At 38.7% G+C, this 23,730-nt stretch overlaps 1 protein-coding gene across 1 annotated transcript in view; it reads right to left on the bottom strand.

Moving 5' to 3' along the window:
• Window positions 1–18,369, bottom strand: part of LOC124171068 — a 32,942-nt gene extending 14,573 nt beyond the window's left edge. Inside the window, exons 1-13 of the mRNA XM_046550217.1 lie at window positions 18,137–18,369; window positions 17,844–18,063; window positions 17,510–17,772; window positions 17,361–17,434; window positions 17,090–17,274; window positions 16,423–16,746; window positions 15,505–15,673; window positions 15,295–15,433; window positions 15,076–15,221; window positions 14,570–14,891; window positions 11,726–12,204; window positions 11,426–11,631; window positions 7,438–7,667 (exon numbers count right to left, since the gene is read on the bottom strand). Coding sequence (XP_046406173.1) covers window positions 7,438–7,667; window positions 11,426–11,631; window positions 11,726–12,204; window positions 14,570–14,891; window positions 15,076–15,221; window positions 15,295–15,433; window positions 15,505–15,673; window positions 16,423–16,746; window positions 17,090–17,274; window positions 17,361–17,434; window positions 17,510–17,772; window positions 17,844–18,063; window positions 18,137–18,286 — 2,907 coding nt within the window. The 5' untranslated portion in view covers window positions 18,287–18,369. The remainder of the gene's footprint in view (window positions 1–7,437; window positions 7,668–11,425; window positions 11,632–11,725; window positions 12,205–14,569; window positions 14,892–15,075; window positions 15,222–15,294; window positions 15,434–15,504; window positions 15,674–16,422; window positions 16,747–17,089; window positions 17,275–17,360; window positions 17,435–17,509; window positions 17,773–17,843; window positions 18,064–18,136) is intronic.
• Between the last annotated feature and the right edge of the window lie 5,361 nt (window positions 18,370–23,730).

The following is a 23,730-nucleotide window of genomic DNA, read 5'->3' as shown; positions in this document are numbered from 1 at the left end:
GAAGAAGAAAAAATGTCAATGTCCCTTGAGATTTCGTTTGCATCTCTTATTGCACGGTATAGTGGGTTTGAGTTTGCACCACAAAATAAGTAATTGTTTGGAAAAAAAAGGAAAATTAAACAAATTACACTGTCTGGTATTCACCAGAGGTACTCTTAAGGACAGAAATTACAATAAAGTTGAGCACTTTATGTGATTGTTTAAAACATAATATAAAAATATAATACCAAATTGTTTTCTTCTACTCAGGTTTAAGTAATTCATTAAACCATCATATTCTCCTTTCTTTCTCGAAATAGAGAACTTGTTTGAAGCAAACCTGAGAAACTTCTGTTGGACAATAAAATATTTAGGCATGTACTTGGACCAAAATTGTAAATGGAAGTCTCACATAAATAAATTAAAATCAGAAATGATTTCCATTTTAAGAAAATTCTACTTCCTCAGATACATATGCCCTGAATCAGTGTTAAGAATGGTATATTATGCTCTCGTTAATTCAAGATTGCAATTCGGAATAGCCTGCTGCCCTATTAGAAATTTCTTATAAGAAAATTTCTTATCAGAAATTGGGCATATTTCTTATAAGAAAATTTCTTCTAACTATCATTTACAAATTGTTATTTATAACAAATTTTCTGATGGAAATATTTATTATAAATATCATATCAACATGCTTAAAACACTTGCGCAAACTTCTATAAAAAGCTACATAAGATTTACATCCCTACAGAGAGTACAAAGTTAGCATTATACCTAATTCAATCCAAATGTAGACGCCTATATCTTATACAGCAAACCTAATGATTTCCCATGAACCAAATGTAGATGTCTATCATCAGTGTACATCAAAAAGGACATTGAAGCTCTGTAAAGTTCACCTGCCCGGCCAGACAAGGCGAGATACCATAGAGGTCTTTCAGGGCATGGGTTCTGTATAGGGTCAATGTCCCCACATGCTAAAAGAAACTAAAATCAATGAAACCTACGATAGCCTAGATTGATGGACTGATAATTGAATACAACTTTGGCAATCATTATGCAATGAAAGATACAGGAATTGCAATATGGAATATGATTTAACCTGGAAAATTGAAGAAGCAAATGAAATAAAATTCAAGTTCCACTGGAGATAGGTACTTCAAGAAATTATATGGGAAGGAAGAGTAAAATTTGATAAATAAAATGCATATGAGCAATGTTTATTTAAGATACCAGAGAGAATGAGACCTCTACATGCAGATTTGGATAGATAATGAAAGAAATAAGCAAAGCAAAATGGAATTTGATGCCATTTTGGAGAAAAGGATACGTAGAATATGGCTAACAATAAGTGCAAGATTTAGGGAAATTAATAGGAATCACAGAAACACTGATTGAGAATAATAGTTGATGTATTTTCCATAAAATAATAACTGTGCAGATGTTGGCATACTCATACAAATTCATTCTCATTCTCTTCAGAGACGACTAAATCACTCACTTTGTCCATTAAAACACTGTTTTCATTAAAACTTCCTCTTATTTTAGATATGCCACAATCTGAAAAATATACATGTCTATCTAAATTTATGATGAAAAGTTTAAAATTCAACGAAACTATCTGTTTAAGGTAACATAATTTTAGGAATGCCAGTTTTTTAATACTTACCAAATGAGGTCAATGCCTTATTTTGGTTGGAAGCACACGACTTATTTTATTAAACTGCTATCACAAAGACATAGTGAATGATTAACATATAAAAGCAATCCCTAGCAACCTAACAACCAAACAAGTTTTGGTTGTTAGGTTGCTAGGGAACCATGTGAACAGTATCCTGCAACGTATGCAATCGTAGTATACATCGTGGTTATTCATGGCCCATATCGAACTTCCATCGGTCCATGGTTATAAAGGAGGCCATGATCGGTCAAGTAATCTGTAGACTCGAAACAGAGAGATCTTATAAGTCTACAATTTTTCATGTGCCCTCAGCTATATATACTAACAAGTCGCATTAAAGAAGCCTCCGCTTCTTGGAACCATTTATGTCAAATACCATGCTGAAAAAAACCAGGAAATTAGCAGAGCATTACTTAAAAAAGAGTTATACATAATTTCAAAAAATTATCTTATGTAGAATTCCTTAAATAATTATCAATTGCCAACATAAGTTATGGTAACACGCCTGCTGGATAAAAACCTAAAAGGTATGCGACCCGTGCAGCATTATTGTAGAATTATATAAGAAATGCAGATTTCTTATAAGAATTTTTGTAAGACTTATAGAATCCTATAAGAATTTCTATAAGACTTATAGAATTCTATAAGAAATCTGTAAGACTTATAGAATCCTATAAGAATTCTGTAAGACTTATAGAATCCTATAAGTCTTACAGAATTCTTATAAGAATTTCTGTAAGACTTATAAGAAATTTTCAATAGGGTGGGGTGGAGGATATTTTATCAACATTAAACCATTGATAGTGGTGCAAAAAAGGGTTATCAGGGTTATAACGCGATCTTATAGGAAAATTGCCACTCATTTCCTCTTTTCAAAAAATTAGATATCCTCCCACTAAGGCATCTATTCATTTATAAAGTCCTTAGAGTTTTCTATAACCGTAGTGGTGAAAAGGCCAGACCACAAACTTTTGACATCAGATCTTGGAGAAATTTTGATATACCTAGGCCAGCGACTGAAATTTATCGACAGTCATACAAATATATTACAAGTATACTTAGGGTTTAAATTATTTAGTATGTTGCCAAGTAATGTGGCAAACTCGGAAAAAAGATGGGGATTTTCATCTGCTGTTAAAAAAATGGCTTATGTGGTAAGAGGAAGTAAAGTTTCTGGTAAGAAAGGTGGCATAAAAAGTTTACAATAAAAGGTGTATTGTATATTCTATGTATTTAATTATGCGTTTATATAAGAAAGATAGTTATCCTTGAGTAAATATTTGAAATATCATATTATAACAATGAATGCAATCCGTAAGATAACAAATAACTGAATGCAAAGAAATAAATTTACTTCTCATGTATGTTAGCACCAGACCTGTGCAAAAAGTGTAAGATGGTAGCCCCATAACTATTCAATAAGGGGTACCTATATATTCCATAATTATTTAAGTGTTTTCTAATGTAATATATTTGAGGAAATAGAAAAGTTCCAGAAGGATGGAGAAGTACGTTAGGTGTTGTACGCCAAAGTTAAGTCGCTATCGGGCGGCAAAAAGGGGCAAGCCATGTCTAAAATTAAGTCTAAAGATGGGAGGGTGCTAACCGAGTGAGAAGAGGTACAGAGTAGATGGAAGTATTAGGTGGAGTATCTGTATGACGGAAGAAAAAGGCCGGTGAGATTGACTTTAGAGGAGGGAAGTGCTGTGGAAGAGGATAATCTTGGGCCGGGGATATTAGATTCATAAATAGAGAGAGCACTTCATGATATGAAGGCTAGGAAAGCAGTAGGTGTGGACAATATCCCATTTGAGCTTCTGAAAAATCTAGGGAAGGATAGTAAGAAAAGGTTTTTCGAACCAGTACGCAGGATCTATGAGGAGGGATGTTGGCGAGAGGATTTAATGAAGACAGTTTTAATTCGCCTACCAAAAAAAACAAAAGCTGTGGAATGCAGAGATTATAGGACTATCAGCCTAATATCGCAAGCGGCAAAAAGTGGCACTGAGGATATTGAACAAACGAATGGAGGCGAAGGCAAGGGAAAATTTTGGGCAATGATCATTTTGGTTTTCGAAAAGGGAAGTCAACTTGTGATGCAGTAGCAATAATGAGGTCCCTTGTGGAGATGAACCTAGAATATGTCCAGGACATACATGCCTGTTTCGTGGATTTTGAAAAAGTGTTTGATTAGGTGAACTGGGTAAAGTTAATGGATATCCTCAAGAGAATAGGTGTACATCGGAGGGATGGGTGGGCAAGACTGAGCAAGTGAGGGTAGTGGACGGAGAGTCTGGGTGGGCAAGATGGGCCGAGAAGTGAGGCAAGGATGTCCGCTATCGCCTCGGCTCTTTAACGCATATGCTGAGGAGATGGTAAGAGAAGCGTGGGACGAGTTGGAAGCTGGAGTGAAAGTGGGAGGAATGATATTTAAATCGGTAAGGTTCGAGGATGATCAGGCGCTGATTAGCCAGTCAGCAAGGGGACTGCAGGCTCTAGTGGATGTGTTAGACAAGCAGTGCGAGGAGTATGGGATGAGGATTAAATACAAGAAGACTAAGGTAATGCAGTTTCGTAAAGCATCGCAAGCATGGAATGTGAGACACAAGATAAAAGTAGGTGGGGAAAAACTTGAGCAGGTAGAGCAATTCAATTACTTGGGCAGCACATTAGAGAAAACGGACGCAGTAGCAAGGACATCAGGAAGCAAATTGCACTAGCAAAGGAGGCTTTCATGAACAGGAAGGAGCTTCTGAGAGGATCGTTATGTAAAAGTTTAAAGAAAAGGTTAGTGAAGAGTTTGATCTGGAGACTAGCTCTCTACGGTGTAGAAACGTGGACACTGAGGAAAGAAGACGAGTGAAGATTGGAGGCATTCGAGATGTGGGTATGGAGAAGGTTAAATGGGCGGAGAGGAAAAGGAACGACGAAGTGCTGGATATGGGTGGTGAGGAGAGGCAGCTTTTAGATGAGATACTGAGGAGACAGAAGGTATGGATTTAAGGAGTACTTAGAGAGGAGGGGATGTTGAAAACAGTGGTAGAGGGTAGAATGTTAAGTAAACGAGGGATGGGAAGGAAGAGAATAGGATTTTTTGATAGATTGAAAGGGTGTAGGCTTTACAGTGAATTGAAGAAGGCAGTGCTGGAAGGAAAGGGAGGCTCCCAGATCACTTCTTGAGTACTCCATGGAAGGGGGCGAAGGATAAGTGATCCTAGGGCAAGCTAGCGGGCCTTCAGGCCTGCTGCCTGCCAAGACCGTCATGTGTGGTGAAGAGCCACATCCTCCACAAAGTGCCCCTGGTTTTTGCAGTACATGACGGATCTAGACGTGGCTGGTCGATAAACTGCTCCCTTCACAACAGTGGACCCCTGCGCCAGGGTGACCACGGCTGTGGGGCGGAGGGTTAGAAGTCTCTAGCAGGGGTGACTCTGGAAATCAGGTGACCTCCGGTTTTATTAAGCCTTACTCATGCAAGTGGGGCTCTGTGTGGGTGGACCCATTTTTCCCTAGCTACTCGTGGGACCAACTATGAATCAAGTTAGACCAAAACTTCATTGGAGGCTGCCGAAAGGCGGTCTCTGCCTTTACCTGGGCAGGAGGTGGAGGCCATGTTGATGAGCCCCTCTGGGGATCGAAACAGGAGCAATTCAACTGCCCTAACAACTGGGGGACAGGCTCCTTTGGGGATCCCCACCAAAGCCCAAGCCAAGCCCAAAGCCAATTCTGTTTAACATTTAATGCTAATCACCACAAATCCACTTGAAATCAACGTGGATTCCACGTGGGTCCAACCACTCAATATCCACCACCACCAAATATCCACCACTCGACTTGGATTCCACGTGGGTTCCACGTGGATTCCACCACCCATTTCTCACTGGGAAAGCTTCGTAAAAAAAGTTAAGATTGTCTCCATAATTTTATTCGCCAAGTAGAAAAGTTTAAATACCACGTTGTTAAAGAATGCTAAAGATGGACCAATATGTCGCATTACATCGGGTAGCCTCTGGTTCTATCCCCAGGTTTTGATTCTATAAATTCAACATTTTCACCCTATTTATTCTTTTGTGGTAGAAGTATTGCCTAGTTTGCCTTTTGCATTGTATTGCCTTTTGTGGTAGAAGGAGGACAGGTGTTCGCGGAAAACAGTAGTGGTCTGTGGGCATACCCAGTTGGGGGGGGAGGGGCAACTGTCCCCTCCCTACAAGCAAAAATAAATTTATATCGTATGTCGAAGAATTACACTAAATGTACATGATTCATTCGTAAGACCACTTTCAGACCAAACAATTTTCCGCCGGCATCGCCGATGGGTGCCGTGCCGTCAACGGTGCGATTCGATTCGTTTGACATAGGGTGTATTCAGGGGGAGCTCCGTCACTGAGCGGTTGGTGAGCGAACCACCGCTCTCCTCCTGGATGTGACCACTCACCACCCGATCTCTAGTGAGCAGCCGCCATATTTGTGAGCGTCCTCCTGGGTGTGATCAAGCGCTCACCGAGTAGGAGTTCGAAATAGTGCCGGAAGAACTGTCGAGTCGATCAGCCATCTTAGAAATACTTTGTTACGTATCGTACGCTGGATGACTTATGCGTAATGTAGGCACATGAAATGCGATTGGTAGAAGGCCTTTTGTTATGTATTTACTTACTAAATTAGGAAGCCAAAAGTAGTTTCGACTCGTTTGACATAGCTATTGTAAGTTGAGAGAATGGCACCGGGCTGTGGACAACGGCAGGGGAAAAGTCATTTGAAATTGACTGCGGCGACGGGCATGTTACCCACAATGTTGGCATGACCAAATTACGGAACAAACCAATCATGTTTATCACAAAAGTAAATCAGCTTTACCGGCAATGCACACCTTTTTGTGGGCTGAGAGAATTGAAATATGTATGTACTTGCTTCATAAAATAGTAAATGGTGAACGCAGAAGCCTCAACTTAACCAGTGAAGAGAGATAGATATGCGCACATTGTATGTAAATACCAATCATTCGTAATGAAAGGAAGAGATTTATCACATGTGGACACCAAGCAGAGAAGTATGGTTCTTTTAAAAAGTGATGCTGAAAGTATGCCTACAATATTGGCCAGTACTGCCAGAGATCTAAAGTGTAAGATTTTTGGAGAATCAGGGGCAGAAATGAATGCATATGGAGACCAAGAAAAGTCGAATTGTCGGATAGCTGTCTCAGTGTAGTGTCAAGCTGTCTCATTCACCCTGACGATGGTAGACTTCGCCCTCGACGCGTCGGTGCTGAAAAACCCTTGGACCCGACTGGAAACGTGAGAGCTCTTCCTCCAGTCTATTCCCCGGGAAAACCTGAGGTCCTTAATATGGAGACCAAAGCCGTAATAACTAAGGCTGTTTTGGTAAAATCCAATCATAACAATAAAATCCAGTAGAGTAAAAATAATGGAATTCAAGGCGTTTCAACACATGGAAATTGGCATTCCCACGTTTCCATGTGAATGTACAATTTTTGATCCTGCATGAAGCCATTCAAATCTCAGAAAATTCCATTTTCAGCATTTCGTGCATGTTGCTCATATCCCAGGTGTTCTGAAGGCCTTAAAATTTGACGCCTCTGAGATAATCTGTCATATGCTGTTGAACAGCCACAATACTCCTACAATAGCACTGGGAATGTAAAAACATGAAAAACTAAACTTTTTTCATCTTCTGTCACTTGGGTTTTTTCCGTTGAAACCTTGTGATGAGATATTCACTGCTACAGGATGTTGATGGGACAACTAAAATTTGCTTACCATTATGGTTCCTTTCTCAGGCAGAATTCGTATCACGGATAGCAAAGGGCATTCCTCAGATGAAGATGGTGTTCCATGTGCAGGGGAGTCTAATGTTTTCTGTTCTCTTCTCGGGCAACATTGAATAGTTCTTAGAAATGAGCTATCATTCAAGTTCAGAGCTTCATTTTGTTGGTGCTGAATAAGAGCAATTAGATGCTTAAGACCATCATTGGATCTAGAGGATTCATCTGAAAATAGAGCATATTATAATAGGTCACAAGCAAATTCAATAAAGGAGGGAATGGCCTTGGCATACCAGGTACCTGCTGCTAATGCAAACAGTTGAATATTGAGTGCACCAGTGTTGTCCAAGCAAAACTAAATGTGCCCTGTGATATGCATAATTGAAGCGTTGAAATGGGAAATGTAAGTAAGTCACCAAATGTGAATTTTACATAAGACGAAGGAAAGAGGTTTGCCAACAATGTGAAGCTTATATTATTGTACAAATTTCGTCAATCGTAGCAAACTGATTTAATGTATCAGTTGACTTTCTACCTTATCCATGTCATTGGCATGTGCACCTTGAGCATGTACTACCTTCTCCATGAACAAACGAAATTTGGATTTTTTGTGACCTTTCCCATGTGAACCCTTCAATTAACTACTTTTGGCTACGGCACCATTGCTGTGCCATGATATGAGCATGAAATGGCAGAGGATTACCTAAGATACCACATTTTGCAACATCGAGGTTAGTGTGCAGAATGTGAGGTGTCACGAATGCAAAGTTCTCCAAATGTTTTCATGGAGTGATGCAACAATATTTATGGGTGCCGATGAGCCTGCAAGTTTTTAATACATCAATAAGATCAAAATTAGGAGTAAACCGATAAATGACACACAGAATATTACCACATAACTATCCAAAGTCCACCAAATTTACAAGAGCGATGACATTGTCACTTGCACACTCCATGGGACTGTTGGGCATGCAGGATTCCTCAGCCTCTTTGAGTTTCAGCTTGTCCGCCTAACTTTCCTTTGTCTTTGCGCAAACAATTTGGAATCCCATTTAGTACAGCAACAGACTTATAAGTCCGGCATGGTATTTCGTATAGCACACTGGGTAGATTTCAACAGGTAAAATGATAGATAACAGATGAGAAGAATTGTACTAGAAGTACACAATAATTATTTTCCTTTTTTTGGTTTTGATAACACCCATTGATGATATGGATAAACATTGCTCTTTGCTTCATTTAAATCATTGATTTTCAATTTGAAATAATTTTTTCCTTTGAAAATGATAAATTGAGCTTTGCCATTTTTCAGACTGTAGTGCAATCTATTTTAGGCAATTTCCACGCATGAACATGCATTTTATGCTCTGTGTTAATTTAATTATAATCTGTTCACATCATGTTCATGGGTGAGCTTTCACGAGACCCCGGACTCTCTCAGAGGGCTTTGCTGATGGGGGAGGGGTGGTACCGAGAGAGAGAGAGAGAGAGAGAGAGAGAGAGCAGGAGCAAGCATAGCATTGCCAAACGTAGATAGCCACCAGAGTTTGTCACTGAAAACATGTGAGTCGTGGGTGTCCACAGCAGTGACGTAGCCAGGAATTTTATTTTGGGGGGTCCAAAACCAGGGGGGACCATGGGGGGCGTTCGGACTCCCTGGTCCCTCCCCCTGGCCATACCACTGGGCCACAGATATTTTGGGCCAGGCGCTGATACACCATCATTTGGAAGGTAGAACTGGAGAAAAATATGTATATGGAACAAGTAAAAAAAGATGTGAAAGAGAAAAAATGCGTAGCTGTGAAAAGATTAGCTGATAGGAAAATTGAGTGGAGAGCTGTGTCAAACCGTTCTTAGGATTTTTGAGCAATGATTTGAAAGTTGAACTCATACCTTGTACCTATTTCCATTTGAATTCCCTTACATTTAGAAACTGCATTCATAGCCATAATACAAGGAGTTAACAACATATTCATCTACCATATCAGAGATTGTCAAAATCACTTAATAGCCATGAGACTGTGGGTATCTAAGTATTTAACACACTTCCTTCACACGCAAAGGAGTGCATGCCACTGAATGTGTAAAAGAATAAAATTTATTTGTGGTTGGTTATACATCCCTTTTATAATCTTTCAGAGTTTATAAAATGCAAAGATGTTGCATCTATGTAATAAGGGTATAGCATGCATAGTGTTCGATTATTATTCAAATTAACTTCTTCATTAGCTTTTTCCACTGCTAATTTGATACGATGACTTGAGGATGTGACCATAAAATTTTTTATTATTATTATTAAAACACCTTAATTCATGCCAACATTTTATTCCCTCTGACCTCACTATTCATTACTCGAGCATTGAAGGTGATGATATGAGGTTTTTCACACATGAAATGACTAAATGATCTGTAGAATTCTTGTTTTTCCATGAACACTCTGTTTGTATACGTGGTACTCCTCTCAACTTTGCTCTTGTTCCCTTTATAAATAGCTATGGCCTCTGGATGATTTTTGGCATTTGTGCCCCACATCTCCTTGTTTGCTACTTTTGAGAGAGCAATGAGAGTTATTAATTCTCCAAACTAAGACAAGGTGCAAGAGCAGTGTCACTTGCAGAAACAATTCTTTCATATAATGATGCAACGCTTTTCTTTGGCCCATAATGTCCAGTTATGTACCTCACGTAAAACTTTATTTTGGCACCTATAGCACTTGTTGAGTCATTTTAAAGGAATTTAAAAATCTCATGCACATAATCATTCTGATAAGTAATTTTTGGTCTTCAAAGCATAGGTTGTTGCTGACAGTTTGAGTCTTACTTGAGTACTGGACTAAAAATCCTTCCAGAGATATGGAATGAACTTATTATTTACATCATCCATACCATACATCCAAAGCTTATTTCTCAACCAATTACAGAGAGCTTTACGTAGAAGTTAGCATGTATGATTTAATCAACAGCTTATATTTTTAACTATCAAATAGGAAAAATACAGTAACTAAGAAAGAATTCCACGCTGCAGACACTTCAGCCAGTTTGATAGTGTGATGGTGTTTTATGTACATTCCGAACTAGGTCAAGAAATCACAGTAAGCTTGTTTCTAAGCAGTTGTTCAGTGGAAATGGTGGAAGAGTTTGTGACCATTTAATTGCAGAAGTTTTCTATACCAATTTCTCAGTGCACATGTGAAATGTGATGTGAATAATGTAAAATGACAACAACAAATAAGGGCGACAACACGTATTGCAAAACTCATTTCCAAAACTTTTTATGGTAAATTGCCCCATGGAAATCAGTGAAATCATCCATCATCATCTGAGGGAAGCGGTTATCATCAGCCCTAATGATAATGGCAGAAGTAGCCATCAAAACAAGAGCAACAGAAAGAAATAGGGACACAATGGTAACCTTTGAGAGCATCATATCCTGGGAGGTTACATTTTTAATGTAACTAAATCATAAATATATGTATTATGAGGGTAGTACTTACACATTCATATTGCAACAAAGTACATATTGAAATGTGGATGCAGGTTGAAATCAGCATTAAGTTATCAAATTGACTGGGTGGAGCAGTTTGTAAACCTCTCCTAAAATAGGGTTCACCTTCTTTTTTGTGTCTGAAATGGGTTGTTAACATTCTCCAATGGACTGCACGCTACAGAACTCAAGAGAAAGAGGAAATGCCACTTCACATAATGCTGGAATAGGGAGATCAACTGGCATGGTCCAAACTGACCGTATCATGAAGTACACAGTAGTGTACCAAATAAATGATTTTAATTCTTCCTGGTGAATAGTATCCAGGAATCTTTCTCGGGGTCTAAACGTCGGCCAATCAACTGAATTAACCTGGTGTGCATCCCGAGAAGAATTCCTGAGAAGTGTACCTAGTTGAAAAATCAACTGAATAAAAAACCCATGGACTTATTCTGAGTCATACTAATTACATTTTATGTGGCTGTAACATCATGGCTCACCACTGATTTCCGGTGCAACTTTCAATGAAGGTGGCATCTCTATGTCTCCATGCTGAATTTGCACATCCCATGAAATGGGTAAATGTGATAAATTTTGCAACTTCATCCTGTAGTAAATGGGAGGTGAGCCAAGAGGTTGTCCAGGGAACCTCATGTTGATGTTTTTCACGTTGCCATCTGGATTTGATTGGAGGTCCTCATTGAATCTGGACAGAAGAAAGACAAAAGAAACACCAAATCCATTGAAACATGTTATTGCATTTTATGCAGGCAATATCAGATCCTCAGTCTCACACTTGCCTGTCAAGGTCCAAGCTTTTCCACAAGAGGAACGGATTGAAGAATTCATCATTTTTTGAAGCCAGTATGTCCACTATTTTGACCTTGGGCCATGCCCCCTTGCAGGTGATAGTCCCTAATATTTTTGATAGTGGAGTACTTTCCTCCTCATTGGTGGACATGTCATTATCCAATATTTGCTTTACCTCCATGATCAAACTATATGTTTCAGGGCACATTTTTGTATTAAATACCACACAAGTGTAATTTACTGACTGATAAGGCTCAAGTGTTCCCTGAGATGGAGAAATCTCATAGTTGGACTGATCAATGAGGAGGGAGTGATCCATGCAGCTTTCAAGGGACCCGTTTGTGCTACATTCAAGCTGAAGGAGCAGACGATATGGTATCCTAGCATCAGTGTCATTGGTCAGCCTGAATGAACCCACTGCAGGATGAGTCGCTATGAAATCATCAATGAGGATACAAGATGGTTCCATCTGGAAAAGAATAGCAGATTTTACTACATTAGATATCAACCACTGAGGAGTAATATTCCCAAAGAGAAACTCAGGGATGTAAGCTGGAATCACATGATATAAATTCAGGTATGCAATCAAGGACTCAACCAATATTTAAGTAATTTGGGCTCTTTCCATACCAGAATCTACCTTGGATGATTCAAACACTGAGTGATGTAGATGCTCTGCATTAGTCAATTGTCACTCAATAAAGCGGACCACACCACCTAGGCGGCAGTCTCGTATATACCGGGCATGTGAGCTAGTCGTTGTCTTCATCCTTCCCTGGGACAACAACATTGGCAACGAGAATGCCTAATTTAATGGAGCGATTTGTTGCTGGGGAGGATAGTTGGGAGTCGTATGAATGTATAGGTTGTTGCAGTATGTCATAGTGCATATCATATAGAGGGAGATGATGAGGAAAAGAAGAAGGCGATACTTCTTTCCTCAATCGGGAAGGAGACTTATGAAGTGTTACGCAATCTTTGTGAGCCAAAGAGGCCTAGTGACTTGCGTTTGGAGGAAATAACAGAAAAGTTACGTAGATACTTTTCTCCCAAAAGGTCGGTGATTGACAAGTGACACAAGTTCATGAAATGTGTGCAAACAGAGAGAGAGGGAATTTGCTGCCAGATTAAGGAAGGAATCCCGCCACTGCGATTATGGAATATTTTGGGACCAAGTCCTGTGAGACCACTTGGTTTGGGGCCTCAAAGATAGTAATATTGTACACTGGGAGTTAGTGCCAATATTTGTGAACCACGTGACTTGAGAATCTCTCTTATTATGGCATTTTGTAGAAACATCCCAACAAAGCATTTAATGCATTCAAATGATAGTGAAATGGATAACTTTCTCAGTAACTTTGGTAACATCATGACTGCACTTGGGCATTATTTTGTCTCCTGTAATCCAAATAAGGTTACATATATATTTTGGTGCTATAGTTTGATTCACATGTTAAATTACTTTGACTGACCCAGTGGGAAAAAGTCAGTTCAAAAGATATGCAAAGAATATTCTCTTGCATAGCATATTTAGTGCAAAGGCTTCATGAGCGACGAAAGAATCAACAAACGGCACACTATCCGAGTTCAAAGTACATGCTCCTGAAGTAGTGCACTGGATGTTCATTGGATATTTATCTGCCACCACCCTTAGCCAGATCGTGCTGTAAGACAGTTCAAAGTTACTCCATAGGATATGCATCGTGCACCAGCCATGGCTAGATCCTACAGCGAGAAGGTTTAAAGTTTCTTCTTAGGATGTGGACCATGGTGGTGGACCTTCATCCAGCGTGGTACTTTGGATGTTAATTGAATATGCAAACTTGGGAGAGGTATTTTGCAAGCTGTTTTAAGCATTACCCAAAACACTGCAACTGACGAAAAATTTCAACTGGGTCCTGCTACGTTGTGAAAGACTGTAAATAGGAAGAACTAATGTACTCATTGATCCAACATGATCAGTAGCCAGCTTGGTCTTTTCTACTCTGCTTCTGTGGGGCTCATCTCAGCTCATGACTCTAAGCACCATGAGTTAAGGCTAAACACGACGGGCACATAGTGCAAATTTCGCCAAGAGATGAAACTACCATCGGGAGAACCTCAGCACTGTTGAATAGCAACTACATCCCACATTTCCCAAAATCAACTATCCACCCTCATTCCACCCCTCTAACATTTACCTCCCCTTCGTAGCCCCCCCAACAAGCCTCAGGCAACCCAGATAATTGCTCGCTCATGTTTATTGTTAGGAAGACCATAAATCCTTCGAAGTAAAATATCAAGTTACATGAGAAAAATAGAAACGTGTTTCACCCCTCCCCCATTCTTGCCAACGAACCTTTTTCAGCCAACCTTCTTCAAAGACTCCCAGTTTCTCTGCCATGTAAAAAGACAAAAAAATGAGACACCTATTGGGCCCAAAAGTGCCTAACCATGACTTTTGGCAAATGATGAGTGATCTTCACTGGATTGAAATATTCACAAAATTCAAAAGAAAATGACACCGAGCACAGTGTATTTTTGACATTTTTAAGCATTTTCAGTAGTTCCCTCGTGAAAATATAAGAATGGAAGTGGAATGGATAGAGATCGGGGTTCAATAGCCAGAGAAAATTTCACTCAAGTCGAGTAAACGTTTCAAGTTACCTGAGAACAATGGGAAGTGATTTCTTTTGAATAGCTCCCTGTCATTGCATTGAAATTTAGATTTCTCATTCTAATTCATTATACATAATATAGCTACATATCCATTTGGATAGACATACACATGTATGTGCTTTGTGATACCAATGAGGTGGAACTTGCTCACTGATTTGTATGAAAAAATTCCTTACCTGTGGGAATGTGTTCCTGCAGAGGATTTCAGCATATATTGTGTACTCTTTCTGATAGCTTTCAAAATCATCATCAATGGAGTGGTGAGCTGGTGAAAAGTCAGTATTTTCCTCCTCATAATATCCATTCCCTTTTTCCATTATTTTCCTTAGAGCCGGGCTTCTTATTACTTTTGCAGTTATCGTTACTAACTCATAATTGTAACCACAGACCCGGGGGCAGTACTCCCATTTCTGAATGACATTGTCATGCGGAGCTATAATAAATTTTTTCTGGCCCACATTGAGCACAGATGGCCGTGCACTTGTTGAGCAAGAAAGCCTGTGAAAGAGAAGAAATGCCTGAGGTGACAACTCAAACGTGCATTCTTCAGCCTCAGATTTTTTTAAATCGCCCAATTTCACAAGAGTGGATGTAAGAAAGATGCCAATGCTGAGTAAACAACTTATTAGGGGAATGGCTGAAACACTTTAGCCACTGACTAAATGACTTTCTTTGTACTTACTCGATCCATAAGGGGGAATCGTTCCTCACTGTGAAATGAGTTGCCTCCATACAACCCACCATGGCAGGAGCAAAATTTATTGTGTCTCCGACATCACCAAAAAATACATTTATGGTGCTAATCACTGCAATCAGGTTCACTTGTGTCTGGAATGACATTGGTAAAGGCTAGTACTGCATTGCAATAGGTGATTTATAAAGTGCATTAAGTAGCAGTTACCTTATCAATCACAATCCCATTTAATGCAACATTCCAACGTTCCATGTAGGTCACATGAAGGAATCTTGGTGTGTGATGTACGCCTATGTATCTAAATTGGTTGTTGACGAGTCCTTGCTTGGGCTTCACGGTGAACTCCCTGAAAAAAGACATCACTTTAACCATCATCTCTGGGTTCAAGCAAAAATAAAACTCATTTCATTCACTTACCCTGTTTTTGGAGCAATAATTTCATAGTTTACTAGGTGGCATGACTTGGTTTGAATGAATAAGCTGGAAAAATTATCCTGCATGCGGCCCTTGATAGGGAATACTAATGTAGAAGGATCGGCTATACATTCCATTTGTGGTAGGCAGTTCCTGTTGTGCACATACTGGCCTGTTGAAAATACACACACGGTGATATGAGAATGGGAATAGAGTTTTGAGGTAATGATTCTACAAAAACTAACGGTGTTGTGATAACAAATAGGTTGAATCGAATGTGGGGTAAAAGTGAAGTCATTAATGTGTTACCTACCTACATTAATTAGGTTTAGAAATCAAAAATTGATTAATTCAATGGAAAGTACAAAATATCTTCTAGATACCTTGAGTATGTCTGCAATGTCTTGGATGTCTTAAACATCTACTATATTTTTAGAAAATATCTTCAATGTCTTGAATATTTAAATTATCAACTAGATATCTACAAATGTCTTCTTGGAGTGGAGACACATATTGAATATTTCCACTGAAATTAGCCGATAACTGCTAGCTTTGAGGTGAAAATTGAATGGTTTTGAAAATTAAATGTTGGACGGCTAGATAAAGTCATTGTACGCACGTGCACCGAAGAAGCAAAGGCAAATGTTTATTGAAGCGATTCAAAGTTAGGATAGCTTTTTTTTTAATATCCATTGCATGTCTAGAATACTGAGTAGATTTTTTAATATGATTTTCTAAAAAATATCTTCTCACGATATCTTGTAGATATCAGAAAACACACTCTGATATCTACAAATTGTCTAGAAGACATTACAGTCTGAGATTTTGAAGATAGTAGCCGAGGACGTTCTAGATATTTTGTAGACATCTAGTAGATGTTTTGTGCCACGTGAGTCAGTATTTGGGTGGGTTTGTCCATACCTATGAAGGTCATTTCAAAGTTCAGTGGTGTGAGTGACTCTAACCACTCTGAATTTGAAAATATTTGACATTCCCTCCATGGTTCGGAGCAGGATGGAAGTGAATGTTTTGGCTTATGCCAGAAAAGCCATCCATCGATTGTTGCAGACACAGCCATATCACCATCAAGTTCCAGTTGAGGACCAACTTCTTCATAGCTATTGAATGCGGTAATTTTTTGCAGCTTTCCATAATCAGCAATATTTTTGATTACCTTGAATTTGAAGGTCTCTTTAGGATATAGGTAACAAGCCCTTGGGCTGATGCTGAATAATCGCCGAGCATCTGAAATATGTTGAATACCTCATTAGTTCAGGAATACAAAGGTTTACGACACTGAAAAATGACATGAGCTCACTACACAATGGAGAAAGACTTGAATTGTACAGCATTGCTGACGATGGAAAATTTTCAATGGATGTTCATAGTTTTATCACCTCATCATTCATCTGATGAGGACTTACAGAGTAAATCGTAATGATGGTAAAGGATATCACCCATGTAAAGCAATGGGGTCCCTGTGTGTTAAACATCAGCAGATGGGATCTAATGTGTGGTCTTGTGACACAAAATGGGTATTAAATAGGATGGTCATCTTTATCACATGAATAACATTGAATAATGGTACCTTCCGACCACATTAGGGTGAAGGAGTCGTCTGTTTTGTTCGTGACTAGGATACTGGTGCATTTTTCCTCTGGCGGCATGACAACTGCGAAGTCAGGTTTCACATCCACTATCTCCTCCCAATCGCGGTAGATGTACGTTTCCAATGAGGTCCTACTCTTTGATTTATCAGGTAACCCAGGGTACCTTCAGGAAAGATACATTATTAGGCCTTTGTATGATTTCAGGTAATATTTTTCGACACTTTTTGTGCGACAAGAAGTTTAAGTCACCTTATGATATTTGGAGCACATTTGGTATAATCGGAGGCCGCACAAACGCCAATGAGGTGGAATACGATGGGATCCTGTGGGAATTGAAATTATGCACGCATAAATAAAATGATCAACGTGACTTGCATTCTCGCAACACTACATTTTACCTGGTATTTAACCAAACAGAAGACGTCTTTTTCAACCGTACCCTCGAATGGCGGGTAAAATTGTATTTTGATTACGATCGTTTCACCCCCTTGAATAATGCTCCTTGCAGGGTGAAGTCGAAAGATCGAGTTGCCATCGTCTATGTCGAAATACATTTCGGCTGGTGCGGAGGAGCAGTTATGTAACTCCACTTGGCTCTCGGTTACTGTGCCCATGATTGCTAGCATCCGAACATCCCGAGTCGATTGGACGATAAATGGTCCTGAAATTGTGAGTGTAATTATGAACGTAATTCTTGGAGGAAAAAACAGCTTTGTTTTACGAGTTTCTCACCAATGCTGCGTCCGTGGAGGCGGATTTTGGCGACTGGCAACTTCTGGCTGTAGACGTATAAATAGTCCACATAGGTCTCAAACGGTTTCAGAGGTGTAAATTCCACTTCAATGTCCGCTTCTTCGTTTGGTTTGAGCGAGAATTTATTATGTGCAACCATGAAAACATATCGTGGGACTCGTGCTCGTTTGCGCCTCCTTATTTTATAAGTCCGATGTTCCTGTGGAAAGAAAATATTTTTAATAGCAATGAAAAGGCTGTGAAATGCTACATCTTAAGTAAAATTGAATTACCTTCGATTCGTTCACAATGGAGAAAAAAGCGATTTCGCGGCTGCCCATTTCAATGGTGCCGAAGTCAACATCCTTGGATCGTGTAATATCTTGTGTCCACGATGAACGTTCCAGTTTTCCATCCGAATTAATATCCATATTATCAGTCATAATACTCCAAGTTTTCGCCAATATTACAGAGTCAGGTAGAGCGGCACGATAATGCGTGCGACCTGGCTCATCGTCGCAGCAAAATGGCGACGAGACACCGGGTTAATCGGCGAAATGCAGATACAACAATGTAATGATCGAGAGAACGTTAGCATTGATAATCTCGTTCTATTTGTAATAGGAAATGAATGTGCAAACATTTTAAATTCCAGTATATACTAATGAAAATTAAGGTATCGCTATCCACTTTTAAAACATTTGCAAAAACGCGCGCAAACGTTTTGCGCGGGAAATTTCCCGCGCTAGTTGACGCCATCTCTATTTATTATAATTACTTTATTATGGACATTTTCTGAGGAAGTGAAAATCCATTTATTTTTCATGTCAGACACAATTGAGAAACATTTTCAGGTTACATATGGAAAAATAGCGCATTTCCTTGTCAAGTGCCGTTGTGCCCTACGGCCTTCCAAAGATGGCGAAGTCACCCTTAGCATAGATGTAGTAAAACTGCTCACAATCAGGGCCTATAAATATTTTGCCTATTTAAAAATAATCATAGGCTAGTAAAATTTTGAATAAATACTGAATAAATCCGATAAACTAATAAAAACGCGAATAAGCAATGCAAAAATCGGGTTAAAACAAACAGTGTGATGGCCTTCCATGAGGTACCTATATCTCGTTCCTTCATGTAAACGTGAGAAACCTAACCTTAGAATACAAAATTCATTAAAAACTCTGCAAGTTTGAGGACGAGGCAATCTTCAGGCATAACCGTCTTTTATGTCGGTAAACCTGAAAACTTATCATCGGAATGGAAAATTTATTAAACACTCTGGATATTGGAGGAAAGGATTGAGGTAAGCCCAGAGGTTATCCATCCTCTCATATCCACAGTTTTCAATAAATTTCCCTTTCTAAGGATATGTTTTCATGAGAACCCGACAGACTGAGGTATGCCTGAAGGTTATCCTTTCCTTCAATACCCAGAGTTTTTATTACATTTTCCATTCCAAGGATAGTTTTTCATGCACGATGTAAGGAATGATACGATGAATGAAATGAAATTACCATGTGTTCCAAATCAAGCCAGAAACGATTTTATAGGTTTCCATGCGTTTACATGAAAAATTGAGATATCCTTTAAGGTTATCTCTTCCTCCAATATCCAGAGTTTTTAGTAAAATTCCTTTCTGAGGATAAGTTTTCATGTTTACATTAAAGACTGAGGGTTAGTCAGTTAGTGCCTGAAGGTTAGTTAGCCCTTCCTCCAACATCCAGAGTTTTCAATGCATTTTGCATTATAAAAATAGGTTTTCGTGTTTGCATGGAAGACTAGAGGTATGCCCTTAGGTTCACATTCCTCCAATATCCAGAGTTTTTTGCATGATGGTCAGGGGTGCCGACTTACAAAAAATATTAGGGGGGCCCAAACCGGGGACCTTGCCCGGGTAAATTTTATATGTAGTGAATTTTTAGTTTTTTAAGCATTTTAGAAGAGTCACATGATCAACATTAGAACCCTGATCACTCGAATCTCGGTATCTGGACACTCCGGGGAAAATCGGCAAGCCTGACACGTTTTTTCGTCACATCTGTAACGAATTTTTGGGGGGGCTCGGGCCCCCTCAGGCCCCATGGAGTCGGCGCCACTGATGATGGTGTAAGGAGTGCTTGCAGACGATGAACTTTTAGTATAGTGAAAGGTGCAGGTATCACTGTAATGTTTTTCAATTTAAAACCATAGTAAATGCACTCAACTAGTCATAAATTAGTACTATAGCGCTTTACTGGATAGGTATATGATTTGAGGCCATTTGGCGTACTATATTCTTAATTTGAACTTCCTTTCATAAAACCACCTTATAAAGAAATTTACCCAGCTCAGCAAAAGTCTTTTAATTATCTACTTAAGCAACAGATGAGTCAGCAGGGATGCGGACTTACAAAAAAAATTGGGGGGGGGCCCAAACCAGGGATCTTGCCCCGAGGAATTGTATGAGTACCTACTCATAGGAGGGCTACCTCTGCTTCGGAGGGCTATGTGACAGTCGCCTCGTTGGTGGGAGGAGGCCTGCCCACCATTGCAGAGAGTGTGAGGTGCCACTCCCTCAGCGAATCCCCCACCCCAGACTGTGGCATTGACAGTGGGGACGGTGTTGAGTGCGGCACAGTGGTAGAGAGCCAGCCAAACCGTATGGCATCGCCTGGTTATGTAGCCCTTGGCTATTTTGCAAAAGACGAAGGCATTCATAGTGCGAATCGTGATGTCATGGAGTCCTTGGGTGGCTCTTCATCAGGAGAAACGACTTACCATGCATTGGCGAATGAGGAATCCTAGTCTCGCTTACAGGGTGGGGTCTTAGCCACCCCTGTGGGACCCTCGCTTCTTGATTCCTTCTTTTCTATCTCCCACATTAATATTTTACACATCTTTTGTCTGAGTTTTTCCTTAATCTGCCCCTGAATCAAGGTAGCCCTCTCATTTTCAGGGGACATTATGCATTTGATGTACTCCATTTAATGGTGTAATTTATGGTCGCTAATTTGTTCAACACAATCGCTTGCCATTGACTTAAGTTTTTGTCACCATTGATGGGTAAAAACTGGTGAGAGCAAACTTCTTAATATTCCTATGTATTTTATTGTCTTACGAAAGAGAGTTTTTAAATGCTAATTTGTTCAGTGTGAGGATAGCTTTGTGCATTGTGAACTTTGCTCTCTGTCCCAAACCATTTTTTTAAGGCCGCCATTCAAGCAATACTATCATCATGTAGTTCGTTTTTAAAGCTGAATCATGATTGTTTCATTCTATTTCTTACTCTTGTTATCTTGTTTTTCCATATTGTCATGATCATTGTTGGAAATCCTTGAAAAAATTATTGGCATTATATAGTTCGAAGTTGTGAATGTATTGAGCACAAAATATTTTTCACGATGCACCTCAGTGCTCAGAATTGAACAGCTTTGTTATAAATATGTATTTATGGAGTTTGCCTCATTGCTGTATGACTGAGTATGTATGTGTATGTTAGTATATGCTCAATATACAAACATAAATGTGCGCATATGTTTTGTGTGTTTGTGTATGTAATTATTGTCGCAGGAATATTATTTTAAAATGTAGAAATAATTTTTTTTTACTCTTCTCTCATTAAATTAGACATGACATGTCCATTTTTGATGTTGTAGGCTGTGTTGAATATAATTTCGTCGTCCATGATGCTCGACATGGTGAGTACATTTTATCATCATCATGTGTAGCCGTGCACAATTTTTGTATGAAATATTATTTTGGTCTCCTCCTTTCAACAAATCAATGAAATCAAAATATCCTGCCCAGTGCCTGAAACTTTCTCAATACTAATGAAAATTTTACATAATATTGCAAAATGGGTATTCCCCGAAACAACATATCTGATAATCAAAATATTTCTGTCTTGTAGATAGATGTTTAAGGTGTGTTTGTTATGGAATAATGAAAGTCATTTGTATCTTATCCCTTGGTATTGTAAATACAGTTATTGAATGAATTTTCATCGTTTGAATAACTGATCTTATATGGTGTTGATAGCACCATTATTCAAATTATCTTTAAGGAAGAAATCCCATTTTGTTGCATTCAGAAACCAGTGTACTTGTTTCACTTTTTGCATTTTAAGAAATAATACATTCAAATGTGCTATTTTTTGGAGGATAGGGCAAGTTTGCTATCCACTTGCTGGAGTCAAAATTCATGAGGAAGCGCTGAAATCGGTTTATTAAAAAACGCAATTTGTGGTTCAAGTACTGAATTGTTATTTTATGCATTTTAAAATGACGAAAATTTTTAGGCACTTCTGCATTATGAGGTGGAGATGATGTTGTAAATAAGATTGTGCAAAATTTTTGTGTATGAATTCTGGAATAGTTACAGTCAAAAGCTTTGTATATATGTCGTACACCTATGTATATATTTATTTAGGTTATATACTATATTTGTAAATGATTAGTTTGTAGTATTTCCATGGATAGTGCACCAATGATTTGTCAAATGTAATGAAAGCCAGCCACTTCAATAAATTTGAAAGGTATGACATATAAGTATTGCCTGCTTGTGACATTTTTTCCTTTATATGTATTACCTTTCTCTTCTGAATCAGGGTGAGAACCTATATGAATCTCGAGCACTTTGTTGTCACCCAAGTTCCAAGTTAAAATTGTAATTGAGATTCAATGCAGATTTCATTGATAACTTGCTGCCTGAACATTTTAGTCAAAGGAATGTGAAAGGGCTTGAGCCAGGTTTCTAGAATACGTGCATGTTGAGTATGCATTGACTGGATTGATATTTTATGTAACTGTCTCACATTCCATGGTGTCACATCGTGGTAAACACCTCAATTGCTTGATTGATTTCCTTTGTATTTGTTGCCATATTTCCACACACTATATTTTATTACTTTCAATATGTGTATCTGTAATACATCTTTCCTGTGAGACTGGTTGTCCATCCTCTCCCATAAAGTTTTTGAGCCTATAGTAGATTGGACTCGGAGTGTGAAGTTCTGATGTCCTTTTTAGTGGTACATACATATTTTGGTAACTATGCTGAAGAGCTGAAGTTATGATGAAAAAATGAAGGAATAGTATGTTGTTGATACTTGTTGTCAATTGTTATGATGTGGGTGAGGTACGTTTGGTTGATGACCTAAGAGATAGGTGGTGTAACGTGTTTTGATTTCAAAACTAGGAAGATGACTTCCTGTATCTATTGCACCTCAATTACTCATTTGTAGCAGTTTTATTCCTTACATCTTGTGTCTGGCTTTTCAAATTGGTGTAATTTTGAACATACATAAATGAGTGTTGAATGGCATTTCTAGTAAAAATAATCATTTTAAGGCAGAAAACTGCATTTTTTCATGAGTATACGAAGATCTGTGGTCAAGGTATAAAAAACTACTGGCTTTTAAATTTCATTGCTAAAAAGGAATCAAGATGTTTTCTTTATTGTTCTCCATTACCGTTAAGAGCTTGAACCTCAGTCGAAGAATGCCTGGCCTTATTTAGCACGTAAGACTGTTGAAACAACTTAATAGGTCTGAAAGGTGATTAATCATTTGTATTTGTAAAATAAAAGAACTCTCTTACTTTCTGAATACATTCTTAACCCAGTACTGACGCCAGGAAATGTAAATGTTTGTCCTGGATTGGATTAACGCAAGGTGTGATGTTTTATCATTATAATCTCACCTTTTCCATTTGTGATTTTGTTGCAATAAAATGTGGCTCAACCAATTCTCTGCTTTAATGTTCACTTCAACTGAGTATTACAGGAACAGGTAGCTAGTAGGGATCTGTGAAATCCGTTGATTCGAATCAATATTGTGCTGAAAGAAATTTAACACAGCCGTGGAAGAGTGGAAACATTATACCGCTTTCAGACGAGCCAAATTTTT

This window comes from Ischnura elegans, chromosome X (assembly GCF_921293095.1).
Source record: "Ischnura elegans chromosome X, ioIscEleg1.1, whole genome shotgun sequence".
Lineage (NCBI taxonomy): Eukaryota > Metazoa > Arthropoda > Insecta > Odonata > Coenagrionidae > Ischnura > Ischnura elegans.
This window is presented reverse-complemented; position numbering and strand designations above follow the sequence as displayed.